Source organism: Canis lupus, chromosome 16 (assembly GCF_048164855.1).
Source record: "Canis lupus baileyi chromosome 16, mCanLup2.hap1, whole genome shotgun sequence".
NCBI lineage: Eukaryota > Metazoa > Chordata > Mammalia > Carnivora > Canidae > Canis > Canis lupus.
The window spans coordinates 40,329,754-40,349,500 of record NC_132853.1 but is presented as its reverse complement, the minus strand read 5'-3'; the positions used below and the strand labels follow the sequence as shown (position 1 = coordinate 40,349,500).

General features: G+C 50.2%; 3 protein-coding genes across 17 annotated transcripts in view; 2 read left to right on the top strand and 1 right to left on the bottom strand.

Moving 5' to 3' along the window:
• Nucleotides 1-6,908, top strand: part of LOC140606744 (uncharacterized protein C17orf113) — a 53,275-nt gene extending 46,367 nt beyond the window's left edge. For 6 of the 10 annotated variants that reach the window (XM_072780563.1, XM_072780556.1, XM_072780557.1 and 3 more), the window contains 5 exons: nt 1,464-1,629; nt 3,614-3,907; nt 4,398-4,591; nt 4,879-4,989; nt 5,504-6,908. In XM_072780563.1, the coding sequence (XP_072636664.1) occupies nt 1,464-1,629; nt 3,614-3,907; nt 4,398-4,591; nt 4,879-4,989; nt 5,504-5,740 (1,002 nt within the window). In that variant the 3' untranslated portion in view covers nt 5,741-6,908. The remainder of the gene's footprint in view (nt 1-1,463; nt 1,630-3,613; nt 3,908-4,397; nt 4,592-4,878; nt 4,990-5,503) is intronic. The other 4 variants (XM_072780559.1, XM_072780558.1, XM_072780561.1 and 1 more) reach the window with 3 other exon arrangements.
• A 159-nt stretch (nt 6,909-7,067) lies between these two features.
• On the bottom strand, nt 7,068-11,012 carry NKIRAS2 (NFKB inhibitor interacting Ras like 2). The gene is made up of 4 exons (XM_072780589.1): nt 10,861-11,012; nt 9,784-9,891; nt 9,135-9,376; nt 7,068-8,525 (listed from the first exon to the last, which is right to left on the bottom strand). The coding sequence occupies exons 2-4, from the start codon at nt 9,875-9,877 to the stop codon at nt 8,286-8,288; spliced, it is 576 nt and encodes a 191-aa protein (XP_072636690.1). The 5' UTR covers nt 9,878-9,891; nt 10,861-11,012; the 3' UTR covers nt 7,068-8,285.
• A 2,192-nt stretch (nt 11,013-13,204) lies between these two features.
• Nucleotides 13,205-19,747, top strand: part of DNAJC7 (DnaJ heat shock protein family (Hsp40) member C7) — a 29,823-nt gene continuing 23,280 nt past the window's right edge. Inside the window, exons 1-3 of one of the 6 annotated variants that reach the window (XM_072780574.1) lie at nt 13,205-13,834; nt 17,751-17,934; nt 18,353-18,511. Coding sequence is in view for 2 of the 6 variants with exons in the window: in XM_072780570.1 (XP_072636671.1) it covers nt 13,758-13,834 (77 nt within the window). In the remaining 4 variants the exon portion in view is untranslated. Of the gene's footprint in view, nt 13,835-14,499; nt 14,618-17,750; nt 18,512-19,747 lie in introns of those variants that run through there. The other 5 variants (XM_072780571.1, XM_072780572.1, XM_072780575.1 and 2 more) reach the window with 5 other exon arrangements.

Below are 19,747 nucleotides of genomic sequence, written 5' to 3'. Positions count from 1 at the left end.
GTGCAGAAGGGGCGCTCCCAGTCCTTTACCCATCCTGCCCTCTCTTCTCTCTAAATTCTTCTGCCTCATCTCTAGTGGCCCTGGGGACTCCGTTTCCCTCTCTTCTGCTTCTCTCCTGTGTTCTGGATCCTTCTGCCAGAGAGAAGACTGCCCTTCCCTGCTCTGGGTCCCAGGGGCCTGGTTTGGAGCTGAGTTCTTAAAGCATCCGAGAGCTAATGTGTTGAATATGTTCATGCCCATCACCTTAATTAGTTTTCACGATACTTTGTGAGATGGAAAGAGGTGCTACTATTATCCCCACTTTTCTTATGAGGAAACAGCCTCGGAGAGGTTAAGTGACTTGTCTGAGGCCAAACAGCTGGTGAGTAGCCGAGCTGGGGTTTGAACCCAGGCCTGGCTGACCCCACGGTCAGCCTACTGATCTTTATACCACAACCTATCCCTACATAGTGGAGAAGCTTCATTCTGGCCTCCCAGGGAAGATTTACCTTCTGTATGAACAACTCTGGGGCTTGGTGAAAGGGTCTAGGGAGGGGGCACAGGGACCTGTCTTTCCTATACTTGGGAGGAACAAGCAGTGACCCCTGGTTGAAGCAGGGAGGGCACTAAAAGGCCAGACTCAGGGGTTCCCTCCAGGTTTTTAGGTTATATGAGCCTTGCAAGAGATGAACAGGACTTTACTTGGAGGGAGGGGCCGTGTCTTCTCCATGCTGGGCCCCTGGCACAGAACCTGGCAAAGAGCAAATGCTCAAAAACCATTTGCTGAAAAAAATGAACAAAGGGATAAATGTTCTGGGGTGCACATCCCCCAAGTGTGAGGACTGCTCTATTCTTTCCATTTGTGCATTTATGAACTTGTAAACTCACATTCGTAGAGCACCTGCTCTATGTACTAGGCCCTTGTCATTTGTGTTCTATTTATTTTATTTATTTATTTATTTATTTATTTATTTATTTATTTATTTATTTATTTTCTTAAAGATTTTATTTATTTATTTGAGAGATCAAGGGCAGGGGCAGAGGGAGAAAGAAGCTCAAGCGGACTCCTGGCTGCATGTGGAGCCCACCTTGGGGCTTAAACTTATGATCCCAAGATCAAGACCTGAGCCAAAATTGAGTCAGCCACTTAACCAACTGATTCACCCAGGCGCTCTTCATGTTCTTTTTAATTCTTACAACCCTGTGAGGTCACTATTGCCACAAAGTTTACGAGTCAGCAAACTGAGGTTCAGAGAGGTGAGGCAACTAGCCCAGAGACACACAGCTAATAAGTGGCTGAGACAGAATTGGAAGACAGAGGCTGCTTGCCTGGGGGCTCATGTATGAGAATGAGTTCTATAAACCCTAGGGTCACACAGAAGCTGTGATGACAAGGATTCACCTCTTGTCTGGCTGGAGCCCCTCATGGAGGGGACATGCAGATTCAACAAATAAATGGTGACTCCAAGCCCTCCCCTCCTCAGAATCAAGCCGAAGCACATTACAAAGGCCACAAACATGCCAGAAAACTCAAGGCTGTTGAAGCTGCCAAGAGCAAACAGAGGCCACAAACCCTGGCCCGGGATGGGGTGCTGGTGTCCCCAACCCCGACTCCAGCCAGTGGATCCCCTGGAGAGCCGCAGAGCAAAGGTCAGTCCTGAACTCTTCCCCACTCCTCCCCACTCCCCAGTCCGAATCTGTTTTTTGGTGAGGGTTTGGGAGCTTTCTGCTTTTTATTTTTGCTTGTGTTGGGATAACCCATACATACAGAAAAAGGCACAGATCTTAAGTGTTGAGCTCAATAAACTTTCCCAGTCTGAAAATACTGAGATCAAGAAACCAGACACAAGCATCCAGAAGCCCTCCCAGGGCCTCCTCCCAGTCACTACCTTGTTGTATTAGCTTCCCAGGGCTACTATAGTGATTGACCACACTGGGTGGCTGAAAACAAGAGACATTTGCTTTTTCATAGTTCTGGAGATGAGAAGTTTGAAGTCAGGGGTGACTGGGGTTGATTCCTTTGTGGGGGCTCAGAGGAAAATCTGTCCCATGCCTCTCTTCTAGCTTCTGGTGGTTGCTGGCCATCCTTGGTGTTCCTTGGCTTATAGATGCGTTCCCCCCAATCTCTGCCTCTGTCTTCACATCACATTCTCCCCATGTCTCGGTGTCTCCACATGGTCTTGTTTTGTTTTATTTAAGTTGTTAGTTAATATGTAGTATATTATTAATTTGGGGGTAGAATTTAGTGGTTCATCAGTTGCATATAATTAATACCCAGTGCTCATTATATCAAATGCCCTCCTCAATGCCCATCACCAAGTTACCTCACCAGCAACCTCCCTCCCCTCCAGCAATTCTGTTTGTTTCCTAGAGTTAAGACTCTCTTGTGGTCTGTCTCCTTCTCTGTTTTTATCCTATTTTATTTCCACATGGTCTTCTTATAAGGACACCAGTCATTGGATTAGGGCTCACCCCCGGTCCACTATGATTTCATCTTAACTACTTAATATCTGCAAAGACCGTGGTTCCAAATAAGATCACACTCTGAGGTTTCAGGCAGATGTGAATTTTGGGGTGACACTATTTATTTATTTTTTTGGGGGGGATGACACTATTTAACAACCAACACCCCTCTCCAGGGGATCTTGACTTTTCTGCCATCGATCAGTTGCCCCTGGTTTTGATGACTCCTGAGTATGGAGGTTTTTTGTCTGGCTTCCGTATTGTTCCGTGTAGCTGTAGTTTGTCTTTTTCATTGCTGAGTAGAGCTCTCTCTCTCTCTCTCTTTTTTTTTTTTTTGAGTGAGTAGAGCTCTCTTAAGAGACCATACACTCTTTTTAAAAATATACTCTCCTTTTATGGACATTTGGATAGTTTCCAGTTTTGTCTTTTTTTTTAAATATTTTATTTATTTAAGAGAGAAAGAGAGAGCATAAGCCAGGTGGGGAGGAGCAGAGGGAGAGGGAGAAGCAGTCTTCCCACTAAGCGTGGAGCAGGACACGGGGCTCCATGCCAGGACCCTGAGATCAAGACCTGAGCCAAAGGCAGCCCTGGTGGGTGGCCCAGCGGTTTGGCGACGTGTTCAGCCCAGGGTGTGATCCTGGAGATCCAAGATCAAGTTCCACTTCGGGCTCCCTGCATGGAGCCTGCTTCTCCCTCTGCCTGTGTCTCTGCCTCTCTCTCTTTCTGTGTCACTCATGAATATGAATAAATAAAATCTTAAAAAAAAAAAGAAAAGACCTGAGCCGAAAAGGCAGATGCTCAGCCGACTGAGGCACCCAGGCACCCTGGAAAGTTTCCAGTTTTATGCTATTATGAATATCGCTCTATGAATATTTCAGTGCATATTTTTGGTGACTTCCGCTTAATTAACAGTTAGCTAACAATTCTGTAAAGTATTGGCTATGAGGGCTTTCTGAGACCCCTCTGTCCAACTTTATATGTTCAGATGGGGAAGTTGAGGCTTAGAGGCCCAGGTCTACCCAGTGAGTTGGTGGGAGACTGGGGTCTGGAATTCATGCTGGCCATCCCTACATCAGGGACACCTCCACTCTGCCATGCCACCCCCAGTAATACCACTACTTAAAATCATGGTCTCAAGATGATTCTTACTTGATGCCTTCCATCTCCCCAGCAGTTCCTGCAGCCCCTCCTCCTGGCCCCCAACTCCAGCCAACGCTGACTCCGGACCCCACACCCAGGGAGCCGGCCCACTCAGACCTCTTGGATCCTGCCTCCTCTTCCTCTTCTTCCTCCTGCCCACCCTGCTCCCCGGAGCCTGGGAGAGAGGCACCAGGGCCTGAGCCAGCAGCGGCTGCTGTGGGAAGTGGTGTGAGTGGGGAGGGCAGGGGCGAGAAGGGGCGCCTCTACTGTCCCACGTGCAAGGTGACCGTGAACTCTGCCTCTCAGCTTCAGGCTCACAACACAGGTCAGTGTGCTGGAGTCTAGGGGAGGAGAGGAGCAGGCCAACTGCTCTCGCCAGCTGCAGGCAGGCTGGAGTTTCTGGGCACTTTGCTTAAGGGCTTGGTGACACAGACATTGTGTTCAGCAGTGATTGGGTGGGCATTCTGGGTCCTCCAGCTAATGCTTGAGGTAGGAGAATTAAGAAGAGAAGTCTGGGGCAGCAGGAGCTGAAGGGTCACTGGGAGAAGGCAGGAAGCACCTCCTCCATCTGTCCTTAGGTTGGATCCAGGAGAAGGCATGAGAAGAGGGTGGGAGGAGGCTGGCCAGAAGTGACAGTAGCTGGGAGGACCTTGCAGAGGTGGGGAAGAGAACGCTCAGGTGGCCGGAAGGGAGAGCAGGTGTAGAGCAGCCTGGAGGCTCAGCGGGGCAGCCAGACTGATCTAGTTCGGAGGGGGTCTCCATGGCCCTTGGAGCCCCTCTTCAGTGCTGATGGGCTGTCATCTCTCCTCCCTCAGGAGCCAAGCACCGGTGGATGGTGGAAGGTCAGCGAGGTGTTCCCCGAAGGGGCCGGGGCCGCCCAGTGCCCCGGGGAGCTGGACACAAGGCCAAGAGAGTGGCAGGGGGCCAGGGGGGCCGACAGGGGCCCAGCGCCCCTTTTCACTGTGCTCTGTGTCAGCTCCAGGTCAATTCAGAGACCCAACTCAAGCAGGTGGGAGAAATGAGGCCTGGGACTGGGGCTGGAGCAGGGCTGAGGGGGTGGGACTGGTGTTGGATGCCAGGGGGGAGCAAGCAGAGGAGGCGGCGGAAGGCTGGAGGGACAGTGGGCTCCTAGAGGGCAAAGGCTAAGATTTACCTCCCCTTCCAAAGGTGACACCCCGTAAATGTGCATCTAACATGTGACTCATGGGTGGAGGATGGGTTAGCCAGTCTAGGATAGTAGTTTGGGGATCCTTGGGGTTCCTCATCCTGTTGCCAGTCTGTCTATCTGTCCATTAGCACCTGAGCAGCAGGAGGCACAAAGACCGCCTGGCTGGGAAGCCCCCCAAGCCCTCCAGCCAGCACAGCAAGCTGCAGAAGCATGCAGCGCTGGCTGTGAGTATCCTCAAGGTATCTGTCTCCAGGCAATAGGGCTGGGCCCCTGGGTCAGGAGGGGAGAGGGTGGGCCAGAAGGGCATGCTGGGGAGACTGAGGGGGGAAAGGGGGTGGGACAGGAAGGCAGGAAGGCAGCCACTCCCTCCCCCAAGGCTGCCTGGGCCCAGGAAGAGCTGGGGGGGTGGGGTGGGGGTTGGCCATCTTGGGATCTGCCCAGAGGAATTTCCGGGGTGGGGGTGGGGGGGTGGGCTGAGATAGTAATCTCAAGGTCAAGAGCAAGGGGTGGGCGTGCATCCCTTAGAGACCATCTCTGCCCCCCACTCCCCATAGCCTCCTTCCTCTGGGCAGGAAGACAGGTGGTGGAGAAAGCCCTTTGGAATGAGTGTTTGGGGGTGGGAAGGGAGGATTTAGGTTTGGAACCCTAAAAGGCACGTCTTTCCTGCAGCAGAAAGCCCAAGGATGGAGCCCTGGGAGGGATAGGATTTTTCCTGGGTCAGACCATGTCCATTCCTCTTTCTCCTCTCTACAGTCGAAACTGGCCTTGCAGAAGCAACTCACCAAGACGCTAGCAGCCCGCTTCCTGCCCAGCCCGATCCCTGCTGCGGCCGCAGCCATCTGTGCCCTGCCAGGGCCCCTGGCCCTCCGGCCTGCCCCCACAGCAGCCACCACACTCTTCCCAGCTCCCATCCTGGGCCCGGCTCTGTTCCGTACCCCAGCAGGAGCCGTCCGCCCTGCCACAGGGCCCATCGTCTTTGCCCCCTACTAGGCTTCTGAGGAGGCCAGGACTCATTTCCCAGCAGTCACGGTCCTGGCTCTACTTCCCCAGATGCCTCAGTTTCCTCCATCCCCCAAGAGACTGCCTTGTACAGCTTAGGACTTCCTGCCCAATCTAGGAAGAGCTAGGCTAGTTTCAAGGGCACCTGCCCTTTACACAGTCTGGACTAGGGATTCCACTACTACCCTCCTGGCCCAAGGACCTTCTATCCCCACCCTTCTCAGGCTAGTGCTGGGCTCCCCTGCATTGCCCAGACTGATTTATGGGGAACAAACTGAGAAATCCCAGAGATCTATGCAAAACCCTAACCCCAGCCCCATGGTGCTCTCATTTCCCCATCTTGAGACTTATACTCCCATGGCCAGAGGCCCTAGGAATATTACCTTTGAGCCTGGGGACAAGTCTGTGGAGGCCCTCCCCATTCAATGGATTCTCTGGAGAATCACTGGAGGTGGCAGATGGGGTCTCAAGCTGGAGAGGGTTCAAGGCTATTTGGACAAGGTGACCCCAGGGGAGTAGAAGACCGTGGAGGAGAAAGGGAGCAGTGTTAAGTGGGGGCAAAGGCAAGGTGGGGCTGGGGCTGAAAGCTTTTTGGGTTCCTCTGCTGACAAGATGGGGTAGGAGAGAGGTAGGTGGGGTGATTTCTCTGGCTGGGCCCAGTTTTAACAGGGGTGATCAACCCCACACAAGCTCTCTCAGCCTTTCATTGATTCCTGGTGAACCCCAGGTGGGTGGGGGGCGCACTAGGTCTCCCTCAGACTCTGGACACAGCTAACACCAACCCTCCTGCCAGGCCTCCCAAACAAAGAGCTTTCCCTCCAGCTCCTCACCCCAAACTGGTCCCTAACACTAAATCCAGCTTTGCCTCCTTGCAAGCAGCACCCAGCTCCCTCACTGTGAAGCTGAGTGTTGGGATCCAGGCTGACATACTCTCAAGACCCATTTTCATGCTGTCAAAGTTAACATTACAACCTCCATCCCACCCCCCAGCACTGCTCCTTCACCCCACAATATGGGACTTTGCCAGTATCCACCTGTATCTTTTCTTTTTTTAGAGATTTCCAAGGGAGGACAAGAAGGGGGGAGGGGAGGGAAACTTTTTGATAACAGTTGTGGTTTTATTTGTGTCCAACGCATCAATAAATGAGTTCAAGCCCGAGCCTGTCTATGCCCTATTTTGACTCGCCCAGCCCTGGGCTGCCTGCCCTGCTCACCTCTCCCATCTTGGGGAGAAGGGGCGGGTACTAGAGGTCACCTGGCTCTAGTGTCTCATCTACGCTGGGTGTGCACATTAGAAGCATGAAGTGGACACGGGAAGTTGTGGGTGACAAGCTCACTTTATAGCATGTTGAAAGTGTAACCACCCTTCTGAGCCCCGACAGATCTGTCAGCTCTGAGAAGCTGCTACTGGTTTGCCTTGTTCTGTTCAGGCATCTGAGGTAAGGAAAGGCTAGAGGAGCACCGTGTCCAGCCTTCACCATGGCAGCAGGCATAGAAACACAGGTAATTTATAAATAGAAGTCCACCTATTAGCTGAAAACAACCACAGGAAGGGGTGAAGACCAGGCCCCACCAGTGTGAGGTCCACTGATTGGACACTGGGTGGGCACTCCTGCCCCCTGGTGGTTGTGGGGAGCAGTGTTTCAGCCTCCAGCGCCCGTAGGCATAGCACCTTGAAGAGGGAGACGCCGAGGGAACAGGAACAGCCAGCCCGAAGCTGCAGGCAGGATCAAATCAGAGGGCTGGAGAGGATCCAGAGAGATCCGGTTTAAACAACTCCCATCACATTACAGATGAGAAAACTGAAACCCAGAGAGGGGGAAAGGCCTTGCAGGGTCCCAAAGCCAGTGGGTGAAGCCCAGCCATCATTCCATCCCATCTCGCCAATGAGGGGGCCAAGGGCTGTGTGCTCCCTGAGCAGGAAGAGGAAGTAAAACAACTGGGACGTTGGGGGTGGGGAAGAGTTAAAGCCCAAAATTACACTTCCCAGGAGGCTGGCTTCTTCCAGCCAAGGAGAGGACAGAAGATCAGGGTGTTGGAGTTGGACTCCAGCACGCATACACATGCGCATGTGTACGTATCTACACGCACATACGTGATGCCCGGACACCTTTCTCTGGAGTCCAGGCTGGTGCCATAAGTGTGAGTGTGTGAGGCTGTGTCTGTCCGTCACTGGCCAGGAAGCCCACAAGTGGGGGACCCCTGTGACAGGAATCAGAGCCTGGACTGGGTACTTCTGCAGGGCAGCTCTGCTTCCTATCCAGGGCAGGTGGTAGGGGACATTGATCCACAACTGCCCCAGATGGCAGCAGGGTAGGTAAGATGAAAGCTGGAAGGGAGGGAGGATTTGGGGGCACTAGCCTAGATTATCGGCACTTCCCAGAGTTGGGAGGGAACAAAAAGTGACCTGAGCCTGGGGCAGCCCAGCTGCCTGGCCTGGGAAGGATAGCTTGCTTAACCCCACCCCTGGAGAACATCTTCCAGAGCCCCAGAAGCCAGAATGAGGCTAGGAAGGTAGAGAAGGGATGGCAGCTCTTCAGCCATCCAAGGAGCCGCTGCCCTTGTTCTTGCGGCTGAGAGGGAAAGCAGACTTGCTCTGAGGTTGGGTCATCTTGCTGGCCAGGTAGACGAAGGGCTCCAGCAGAGAGCGGCGGTCGGCCACAGACACCTCCCACAGCTTCACCTTCTCGGACTTGGCCCAGTGCTGAGCCACGTCTGGGTCTACACGCCGCTGCTCCTGTAGGTCACACTTGTTGCCAAGGACCACGATGGTGACCTAGGGAAGAGGGACAGAGTAGAGGCCTGAGGATGCACCACGGACCTTGGGTTTCGGTTGATCCCTGGCAACTACCTAGGAGTCCTAAGAGAAGGGGAAGTCTGAACGGTTAATGTTTCACATCTTTCTATGTTAGAAACAATGACTGGGGAGAGGGAGGTGATTGCTTTGTCCTCTCCTACCTCTGTTTAAATTCTGGCCTCCATATGGCCGTCCCTTCGGGAGTTTCCTTACAAGCCCTGTATCACCTATGCCCGCTCAATACTAACAATCAGTCTGTTAACTGGTGAGGGAGCAGCCCCCAAATGCCGGCAGCTTAAAGGGGGATTTGGGAACCAAAGAGCCTTCACAGCTAAGAGCAAGGAATCATCATAAAGAAAGATTAGTGGGGGCTTCTGGGGTTGGGTCAGGAACCTCTCTGGTTAAGCTGCTTCAACACATGGCCACCTCCAGGAGGAAGACAGCCTCTAGTGGCCTCCATCCCCCTCTAGCCCCTACCCCACCTCCTGGGATATGAATGAAAAACAGAGTCATGCCAGGCTCCCCAAAACCAGCCCAAGGCCCACTCCATCTCATCACTAGTGTCCTCCCCGATCCCCTCCCATGCACCTCCTTCTTGTCCTTGGACTTGTCGATCTCCTTCTTGAGCAGCTCCACACGCTGAAAGGACTCTCGGCTGTCCGTACTGTAGACCAGGACATAGCCGTCAGTGCAGGAGAAGCAGTGCCGAGGCAGCTCAGCCCCATCTCGGAGCCCCCGGGTGTCATAGAAACGCACTTGCTCCCGCACCCCCCGGTCGGTCTCAATGGAGCCCACGTAGATGTCTTCCTGGGTCTCAATCATCTCAGAACCTGGGACAAAATGAAGAGAAAACTTGTTTGCAGAGAGAAGGAAAATGGGAAACATGAGTGTAACAGGCTTACCAGACAGGGATGGAAAGGAATGTGTGGCTGAGGAGAGAGAGGGCCAGGAATTGACAACAGGCCGGCACGACTAGATGACTTGGGAGGAACAGACATTAATCTCATGTTAATCCCGTGCTAAGCAAAAGTGTGACTTGAGACTTTTCCCTCCCTATGTCAAACACTGGGTTTCCTCTCTCCGGATTTCAACATGCTAGGGTTGGGGTCATTATGCAGATTTCACTCTTTGCTGTACAACAGCCACCGCCACCAGCTTTTAGCCTTTTCATGTTGTGATCGCATCCTACTTATTCTTCAACATCTTGCACTGTGCCGTTACCCCCAACAACACTCACCTACTACATGGTTCCCATACAGAAGCTGCTCCAGGATGGAAGTTTTACCCACAGATGCTTGGCCACACACGACCACCTTGCAGCTCTTCCCCATGCTTAGCCTTCAGCCTTGAAAGACAGGAGCACAATGTATGAGGTGGGATGAAAACAGAGGGCTAAATACACAGCCTCAGGGATTCAGCACTGTCTGTCCCCTACTCTGGTCAGGGCGTATTGGAATGATGCATCTACGTCCTGCTCCGGAACAGTGAGCTATACTTTATGCACCTTTGTCATAACCAGTACATGGCCAGTAACTGGCTCACGGCAGATTCTTGGTAAATGCCACAAAGGTTGGGGGGGGGGGCAGTTTCTGGTTTAAAGGAATCACTGTCCACGTTCCCTTCTGTGCACAGGATGTGGAGGACCAGTTGCTGAAGGGAGCTCTGGCTCAGCTTCCTGTCTTGAAGCAGGACTCCACGGAGAAAGAAGCAGGAATGCTGTTTTGGGTGGATCTGTCTTAAGCCACTCTTGGAGGAGAGTGAGCAAATAAGGAGGGTACTTTGCTTTCCTGTATGACTTATCTGGACCACAACTAATTCCCTCTAATTCCCAGTCAAGTCCGTGGCTAAGATAAAGAACATCACACAAGAAAAGAGTGGGGAAAAAGAAAAAAAAAAAAAAAACTAAGGGGAAAAAGGCTTCGGAGAGGAAAAATCTGTGCCTGCCCTTGAACCGACAAGCCCGGAGGAGGAGGCTCAGACACAGAAATCCCTTCTCCGGAGAGGTCCCAGACAGAGATCTCGTCCGAGGCATTCCCAACACAGGCTTCCAGGAGGAACCCCTGACCTCGACTGCCCCGGAGAGCAGATACAGATGTGGTGTCTCAGACACTTCTCGAGAAAACTCCGGATATAGACCCCTCCTCCCTCCTCGGGATCCTATATCCTGGGCCCTGCAACTACGGGATACCCCCGGGAGAGACTGCCAGGGGCGCTTCCGCCACCGATTGCCCTCGAGGGGGCCCCCCCCGGGGGATCGGAGGCAGGGACCCGCCTCCTAAGGCAGTCCGGACGCGGCGGCCTCCCCGCTCCGTACCTCCCGGAGCCCTCGCAGCTCCCGGGCCGGGCCCCGCCAGGCGCACCGGGACCAGGGAGGCGCCGCACAGCCACAAGCGCTCGGCCGCTCCCGGGTCCTTCCAGGCTCCGACTGGCCCCGCCCCCCAGCTTCCGTCCGGCAGGACCAATTCCGGCGGCGGCCAGCAGGGGACGGACACACAGCGCCCCCACAGGCCGGCGGGGAGAATGACGGCACCTGGGCTGGTGTGCACCTGAGCGCACCTGAGCTCCCTGGACGCGCGGTGGCCCGTGTCTCTGATGCCCAAATGTTCTTTTTCTAAAGGCTACCATAGTGCAGCAGCACTTTTTTTATTCAATCGCTTATTAGTCAGATGTCTTCGGAGCACCTACTCTGATCAGGCATAAAACCACATACTGAGAAAAATGGACGAATTAGACAGGGTACCTGCTCATTAGAACGTCACCGTCTAGAGGAGCTAGACATCTAAACCAACAATTACAGGGCAGCACGGTGAGAATTATTATGGAAGTGCTATGGGAGCACAGCAAGGGGCATTTAACTTCAGGGACAGCGGGCATCACAGAAAACTTCCTGGAGGACGTTATGTCTGCTTTGAGATTTGAACGGTGTGGAAGAAAAGAGTGGAAGAAAAAACTGGCAAAAAAAAAAAAAAACATGGCATTTTCTGGAACTACAAGTATTTGGGGGGTCAATATTGATGGTGGAAAGGAGGCAAATAATCAAAGACTGGGTATGGTAGGTCAAGTTCAAACTGTTTTTTTTGTTTTGTTTTGTTTTGTTTTGTTTTTTACTCATTCACGAGAGACACAGAGAGAGGCAGAGACACGGGCAGAGGGATAAGCAGGATCCATGCAGGAAGCCCAACGATCTTCCTGGGCCAACGATCCGGGTCTCCAGGATCATTCCCTGGGCCGAAGGTGGCGCTAAACCGCTGAGCCACCAGGGCTGCCCTCAAACTGTATCCCAACAGCAGTGGAAAGCCACTGATAGATTTTATGCCAATGAAGTGACATGATCAGTTTTTGCTTTTAAGAAAGTCATTGACAAAAAGAAAGAAGAAAGAAGAAGAAAGAAAGAAAGAAAGAAAGAAAGAAAGAAAGAAAGAAAGAAAGAAAGTCATTGACAGAAGAGTGAAAAAGAGAGAGATGAGACTGGGGGCCAGTTGGGAGACTATATGGAGAAATATAGGAGAATCAACAAGACTTGGTGATAAATTGGGAATCAGGAGTGAGAAAGAAGGCATTTATGGAGTCTCCTATCTTTCTCATTGGGTGACCAGTTGAATGGTGAATCAATTTGACAAGATAAGGAATTCAGGAAAAGAGAATCAAGCATAGCATTTGTTTTTTCCTTTGTCGAAGAGTGGGGAGAGAACTACAAGTTCAACTTCAGTATGTTATGTCTCCAGGATTTGTGAAACACCCAAGAGATCCAGTAGATAGTTGGATATACAGATCTAGAAATTACAACTGAGAAATCCAGGCTGGAAATATCAACAGAGTTGAGGGTCATCTACAGCTAAAATTAAAGCTATGAGAGTAAATGAATTGGTTTAGATGCAAAGAACACAGTGGGAAGATGGTCTAAAGGCAAGTTGGCTTCCTGCAGTAAACCGCAGACCGTGAGCCATTGGTTGACAGGGCAGGTGGTCTTTGAGTCTGTGCCCTCCCAACCTAGCACAAAGTAGGCACTTTGGAGAGGCTAGTGAATGATTGGCTGGATGAATGACTTCCCTCTTCCCACCCACTGAGCCTCTCTCATCCTTCCCTACCCGTTGGTGGGTGTGGCTTCTGCTCTCTTAGCACTGTGAGAGGAAGACCTCCTAAGAAGCCTACTAAGAATGGCACATGCTATGGAAGAATAGAGAAAAGGAGTCCATCCTTTTTTTTAAATTCACTTGCTCCCTTATTTTAGTTCCCCTTGACTTTTTTAACCTCAAACTCCCCCAATTTAACCTCAGAAAGCCCCAGTGTAATCAAACTCCACAAATACTGTTGGTTTGGGTGAGGGAGGTACTACAAAGATTAGGCTGTGTCCTTGCCCTCTCTGAGTTCCCAGTCCAGACTGCATTCGGCAAGACAAGCGTGCTGAGCAGGGTATTTCTATAAAGAGTGAGAGACCTGGGGACACTATGGAGCAGGGACCTCACCCTGCGAGCTGCCTTATAAACTCCAGGGCAGGGTCGGGGGCGCCGTGCTACCCTCCCTAGGCTTAATGCTGAGATGGCACTCCTAGGCAGCTGACATGAAAGCAGCCTCATAAAAGGCTCAGCGTCATTAGGGTGATGAACCAGTTGTTGCTTGGAGATCCAGAGGGGATGAAAGGCGCGGGGTGAAGACGCCCTGCGTTCCCCTGGCTTGGTTGGGCAGGGCTTCCAAGGGCCGATGAAAGCTGAGGGAACTGGGCTCAAAGTGTGTCTTCCTGCCTTTCCCGGGAGGAAGCTGTGGACACACTCAGAGGTCGAGAAGGTAGTAGTGGGGGAACCTTTCCCTCCAGGGTCCTGGGTCATCGAGTCCTCAACCCAACTCAGACTCTCCTGAACCTTAACTGGAGACGCTCTAGGATCGGAAGTTGCTATGGCAACGAAGCTCTCAGCATACTGAGAAGAGCTCAGGCCTAGAGAGGCGCCAACCTCCTCTACCCCCCACTTCCGACCCACGGATAAAGTGGCGCCCCCTACGCACAGGAACCGTTCCTGGGCCCCCGCCCCGGCGCGGAGACCACCGTGGACCTCCGGGGGCGGGAGGCCGCTCTGGCCCCAAGCGGAGCCTCTCGCTGGTAGACGGGCCCGAGGGAGCCCCTCTGGGCGCAGCGCCGCTGAGCTGCTCGATGCTCCAGCCGGAAGTGCTCTTCACCGCCTGCCTCCCACCCGCCTCTCTGGTCCCGGCGGTAAGATGGCGGCTGCCGCGGAGTGCGATGTGGTAATGGCGGCGACCGAGCCAGAGCTGCTCGACGACGAGGAAGCGAAGAGGTAACCGGGTAGCAGGGTAGTGGAGGGCGGGAGCTTCAGCTCCTTGACTCCGGGAAACCGGTCCCTGCCATGGTGCAGCCCCCGCTGAGGCGATGCCCCGCCCCCGCGACCCCCCCCCCGCCATCGGAGACCCCCTGAAGGGGCGCTCCCGGAGGTCGGCCCTCCCCTCCTGCTTCCGCCTGGCTGGGGAGCTGAGGCACGGCCTCGTTCTCTGGCAGAGAGGAACGTCGCCCTTATGGTAGAGGCCGGGTGTTGGGAGTCTCAGAGATCTGTTGTGAGGTGGGGGAGGCTGCGCGGCGACTATGACGACTTCCTCACATCGCCGCCGACCCCCGCCTTCTCTGGTTAACTTCTGTGCATTGTTGTGTGTCAGCACTTTGCATCTCCCAAGCCCTTGTTCTCCTTACTCCCTGGTCTCCTCAGCCCCGTTCCTCAGTGATAGGCCCCAGGGACCACTAGCCTAGGTCCGAGTGTGGCTCCCTTATTGACCTGGGGGTCCCCTCCCCGTACCCCAGAAGTCGGAGCTGGGAGAGAAAGAAGGAAGAGTGGGGGCCTTGTCTCGTGCTCTACACGTCAAACTCCTGCCCTTGCGTCCTTCCGGAGTAAGATCCTCATTCTTCCCGGGACTGCTCTTTCTTGAGTTAAACAGAGGAGGGCAACTGCTTGGGCGCTGTTGGCACTGCTGGGCAGCCGCAGTGGCTCGAGATTGCCAGTCCGGACTAGCCAAGGGAGCTGCTGAGTGAGTGCTTTTCGAGAACACTCTGGATTCTGGCTACAGCTAAGGCAGGTTATTGGAAGTGGGTTGGAACACAGTTGTGGGTAGTCCTACTTGTCCTAATCCTGGAGGAAGAATTCACCAAAACGTCCGGAAGCCTGGAGCCCTTTCCTTAGAGAGGGGCTGCATCCCCCCCCCCCCCCCCCCCCCCCGTCCCCTCAGTCTGCTTTCCTCCTCTTTCATACCTTTGTACTATTAAGCCCTGTATGGATGGCTTCAGTCTGGCTTCATGAGGTCTGAAACCAGGATTCTGAGAATTTTTTACTATCCGAGTTAGAAATACAGGAGGTACTCAGGATGACTTAATAGTTGTCAAGTTTCAGGGTTGTTTACTACAGCCTGTGTCCCAAGATGTGTGGAGAACTGAGAAGCTTGACAAAGTGTGTAGTAAGTCCCCAGGATAATCAGAGAAAGCGGGCATACCAGAGTCTAGTCTCTCTGTTCTTAGTTTTGAGTTTTCACCTTATACCCTAGTTCTTCTCAGGGGTTTAGGATTAAGCGTCATTAGCATCATTAAGGAACTACAAAATGGGAAACAAAGCTCCTCCCCTCTACCTCACACAGTTTACGTTAATTGCAAGGATTTACTTGGTATTGTAAAGAGTTCAGTGGGACTTTTTTTGTGTGTGTTATAAATAGGGACTTGGGCTATATGTAATAATTTGAAAAAAAACCTTCTCCTACTTAGTGTAGATCTCTGACTGTCCCTGATTGGGGTTTTACTTCAGACCCCTCTATCTAAAGCAGGTCCTTCTCTAAAAAACAAACACAGTCTCATAAAATTATAGTAAATGAACCTGAAGATATATTAAGAAATGCAAAAATAGGTGATGCTGTAACATAACCACATGACACAAAAACGTGATATTGGTTGCAGTACAGCGGAATAAGAAGGGGTGTTGACTTAAGCTAACTGCCTCATTTCATGGAATTTAAGATGTCAATTTAAGATGGTTGTAAAATGCAGTTTTATCTACCGCTGAGAAAATGTACTGTAAATTTAACTATGAAAAACTACATTCTTGCTAAATAGGCATATACGTAATACGTATTTATATTGATCTCTTTTAGATATAATAAAACATAGATACTTATATACCACGTATATGAGCAAATCAAAAGGAAAATACAATGAAATTTAAAAAACCACAGTTTGACTTTCTGGCATATAAGGCATCCATAGGAGAGTAGAGACTAGGCTCTGTTAGTAAGAAAAAGCCTCGTTTATGTATGGTTTTCCAATGCTGAAAATGGAGTGACAATCTAGAAGTTTTGGAGGAAGGTGGTTTTACATTTTTAATATATCCTGGAATCCTGTGTAGCCACAACAGAGGGCTAGGACAGGGACATCCCTTACAGATGCCCTTTAGTCATTTGGCCAAGTTTGTGTCTCTTGTTACAGTCCTACTACAGTTCACTTGGGGACACGGGCGTTGATGGGTCTCTGGGGTTGTTTTTGTGAAGTCTAGCAAGGAGTCCTTCCTTCCTAGCATCTTGGCTCAAGGGCGTGCTGCTGCTGCTGCTAAATTGTTACAGTCCCACAGGGGACAAAGTGAGAGGAGCTTTCAAGACTTGGGGCCTCATAGTTGCAGCATTTTAAATGACTGCATGTTTTATTTCATTAGCTTCAGTGTCTCTAGAGAGAAAAGAAATGAATTTCAATTTTTTCTTGCCCATCATTTTGACAAAGTTCTTTTTCCCCCACAGCAGCTGAGAGGCTAAAATAAAAAATGTATTAGTTGGCACTCCAAAATAGATCAGGGTTCTGAACATGAAGGTTTATTTCTTTTTGCCCACCAGAACAGAGAAAGCTACTTAGAGTGCCAGAGAGCTAAATTTCAGTGGTTTTACAATTCAGCTAATTTAACTTAATTTAATTAAATTAATTTCAAGCCTTACACTTTCCTGGAAAGTTGCTGATTGCTTTATCTGATATATGAATACTTGTCTCTAGTGAAGGCCCTCTGGTCACATTTCCTCGACTGGGGAGGTGTCCGTAGGTAGTCTTTATTATGGTAAAATTGAAGTATTTCAAGTTGCTCCAAGTTGCTCATGGATAGAAGAAGCATTCTCTGTCTCAGCATGAATCCGTGAATCCGGTGTGACCACCGGACAATAGGTCTAAAGGAACCAACGAAGCCTGAAGCCATAGATTTAGGAGATAGAACATCCTTATCTGATTCCTTGATCTGATAACCTCTGTATCTGTTTTCATGGTGGACTCAAGGAAGACCATTAGGTCCTTTCTTAGTATCTAGGTATGGTAAACTCTGTAGAATTTGCTTTTTATTTCTCTATTCATGTTGTTGGTGGGAAGTGCTGAACCCTGAATCCATATCCCAGGATATGCTGCAGTTGTTTATTTACTACAGCTTCCTGGGACATTTTGGAGTTCATGGGCATAACTGAAGAGCTTGTGGGGATGCCTCTCCCAGCTCTCCTTTCTCACTCTGTTTTAAATTCTTAGGTATTTGTCTCTCTAAACTTTCTCTTGAAGTTCCAGGGCAGGCAGCTAGACATTTCAGTAAGCCCACAATCTAAATGGGATATTATCTTTTTTTTTTTTTTAAGATTTTATTTATTCACAAGAGACACAGAGGCAGAGATATATAGGCAGAGGGAGAAGCAGGCTTCCTGTGATCCCCGGATCCGAGAATCATGACCTGAGCTGAAGGCAGATGCTCAACCACTGAGCCACCCAGGTGCCCTGGGATATTATCTTTGATCTTAAATCCAAGTCCGTGAAAACACTGCTCTCATCCTTCATTTTCATTTTGGTATACTTCTAAGCGTGGGGTCAGAGGGGAAGAAATGGGAGGTGGGACAAATAAGTCATGGTTGGGACGCCTGGGTGGCTCAGCAGTTGAGCGCCTGCCTTTGGCTCGGGGCATGATCCTGAGGTTGTAGGATTGAGTCCCACATCGGGCTTCCTGCATGGAGCCTCCTTCTCCCTCTGCCTGTGTCTCTGCCTCTCTGTGTGTCTCTCGTGAATAAATAAAATCTTAAAAAAAAAAAAAAATAAGTCATGGTTAAGAAGGGATAAAGCTAGGAATACAGGATCCTGAATACAGGATCCTGAATACCAGGATTGAACCTGATTACCTAATTGATTAATTGAACCTTTTTTTTTTCTTTTTAAAGATTTTATTTATTCATTCATGAGAGACACAGAGACAGAGGCAGAGACACAGGCAGAGGAAGAAACAGGCTCCATGCAGGAAGCCCGACGAGGGACTCGATCCCGGGACTCCAGGATCACACCCTGGACTGAAGGCGGCCCTAAACCGCTGAGCCACCGGGGCTGCCCTGAACTTGATATTAACAAGTAGCAAAATTGTTAAATCAAGGGTGCTTGGCTGGCTCAGTCGATAGAGCATACAATCCTTGATCTTGGGTTTGTGAATTTGAGCCCCATTTTAGTGTAGAGATTACTTAAAAATAAAACCTTTTTTAAAAATTGTTAAGTCATAACTGGAGCTAAGGTAAAGTATAGAGGAAGGGTCTCTCTGCCCTTGCTGCTTTAATTTGGGTGCAAATACTAACCAGAACCAGAAACCAACCAAGTCGAATGGCAGTTGCTCTCAAGTCTAGGCCATTCCCAACGACCAGAAATCTGATTGGCTGAAAACCCAAGCTTATTGAACATTCTAGCCAATCAGGGATGAGTGTAGTCATTAAAGCTAGTATTTTAAAAGTTTTAAAAAGCTGAGTACTGGGCACTTGCCTTTGCTTTTTTTCTCTAGGACTTTAGAAGATTGGAGAACAATGGTCAGCGGCTGCCTAGGTGCCTTGTGGTCTGATGCACAGTCCCTCTGAGAGCCCATTTCTCTCTTACTTCATTAATGTTTGGTCCCTTTTCTCCAGTGCTGAGTGATGTGGAAGTTACTTAGAGGTCGTTCCAGGTATTCTTTTAAACTGTCTGAATTTCAGCAGTAAGAGCAGGATTCATCGTGCAGGTTACCCCAATGTCTATTCATTGTATTGGGTTGACAGGTTTTTTTCCTTCCCCATCTAAATCAGAATAGCAGTTTCTATGTTTTATCCCACCATTGGCAAGGATATGGGTGGTTGAGGCTTTTGAGAATGAAAATATGAAGAGAGATAACTTTCAAAGGCTAATTCTGACATCTAATATTCTCTTGTCATGTTACTTAAAATTTTTGTGGGGAGGCCAAATTGTCAGATAAGCAAAGTATTCACCTTCTCTTCTGATTCTTTTATTAGGCTTTTGGGGAGGGTATGTGAGGAAGCAACATTTTCTCTTATTCTTGGGGAGTTTCTGTCCTAAGAGTTCTTCCTCTGGAAGTTTGCCCTGAGATAGTCAACCACCTGTTAAAGTAAGGAATCAAGAGAACTTTATTTTACTTACTTATTTATTTATTGAGAACTTTAGCAGCAACATACCAGGTGACAATCTAGACTTCCCACTCTGGTTCCCCCCTCCACTCCCACCTCTCCCCAAAACTCAAAGCAGCCTTTTTCTTAATTATTTTCTTAGTTCTAGATTTTTGTTGGATGCTAATGTCCCTAAGAGGATATTAGGAGAGCTCACAGAGTGAGGAACCATGGGATAGAAAATGGTGGGTTTTGGGGTATGTTATGGAAACAAGCCTCTGGCTGTTGGTGAAAGGCCAATGACTTATGTCCTCAGAGTGGCTTCTCAGAAGCAGCTTTATGGTTGGATCCCCTTTTCTGTGGAGTAAAGATTAAGTAGATGCCACAGATTGTGACACTTCTCATTTAAGGAACTAGCATCAATTTATTATGATTGAGTCAGCTATTTCATGTGAACATCTTTCTGAGTGCAATAATTTCTGTCTGGGTCAATTGATTAGTTGGTTGCCCCCCCGCCCCCCCGCCCTAAATAAGACATTGCCAACTCCAGTGTGTTGCCTGGTGTCCTTCCCTGCTCTAGCAGTAGAGAGTGCTATTGCCTTGTCTAGACTGTAACTTCATTTGGTCCCTTCTGGCTCTGCCCCTGTTGAGGCTTTCCCCTGAATGTCTAGAAAGAGAATAATTTGAACTGGTATGTTAATTAGTTACCTTCATCTCCTCCCCTCTTTTTGGGGAGAAGGGTGGGTATTTGTGCATTGAAGTGTAAGCAGAAGCACTTTATTCTAAAGCAAATTGGGTAAAAG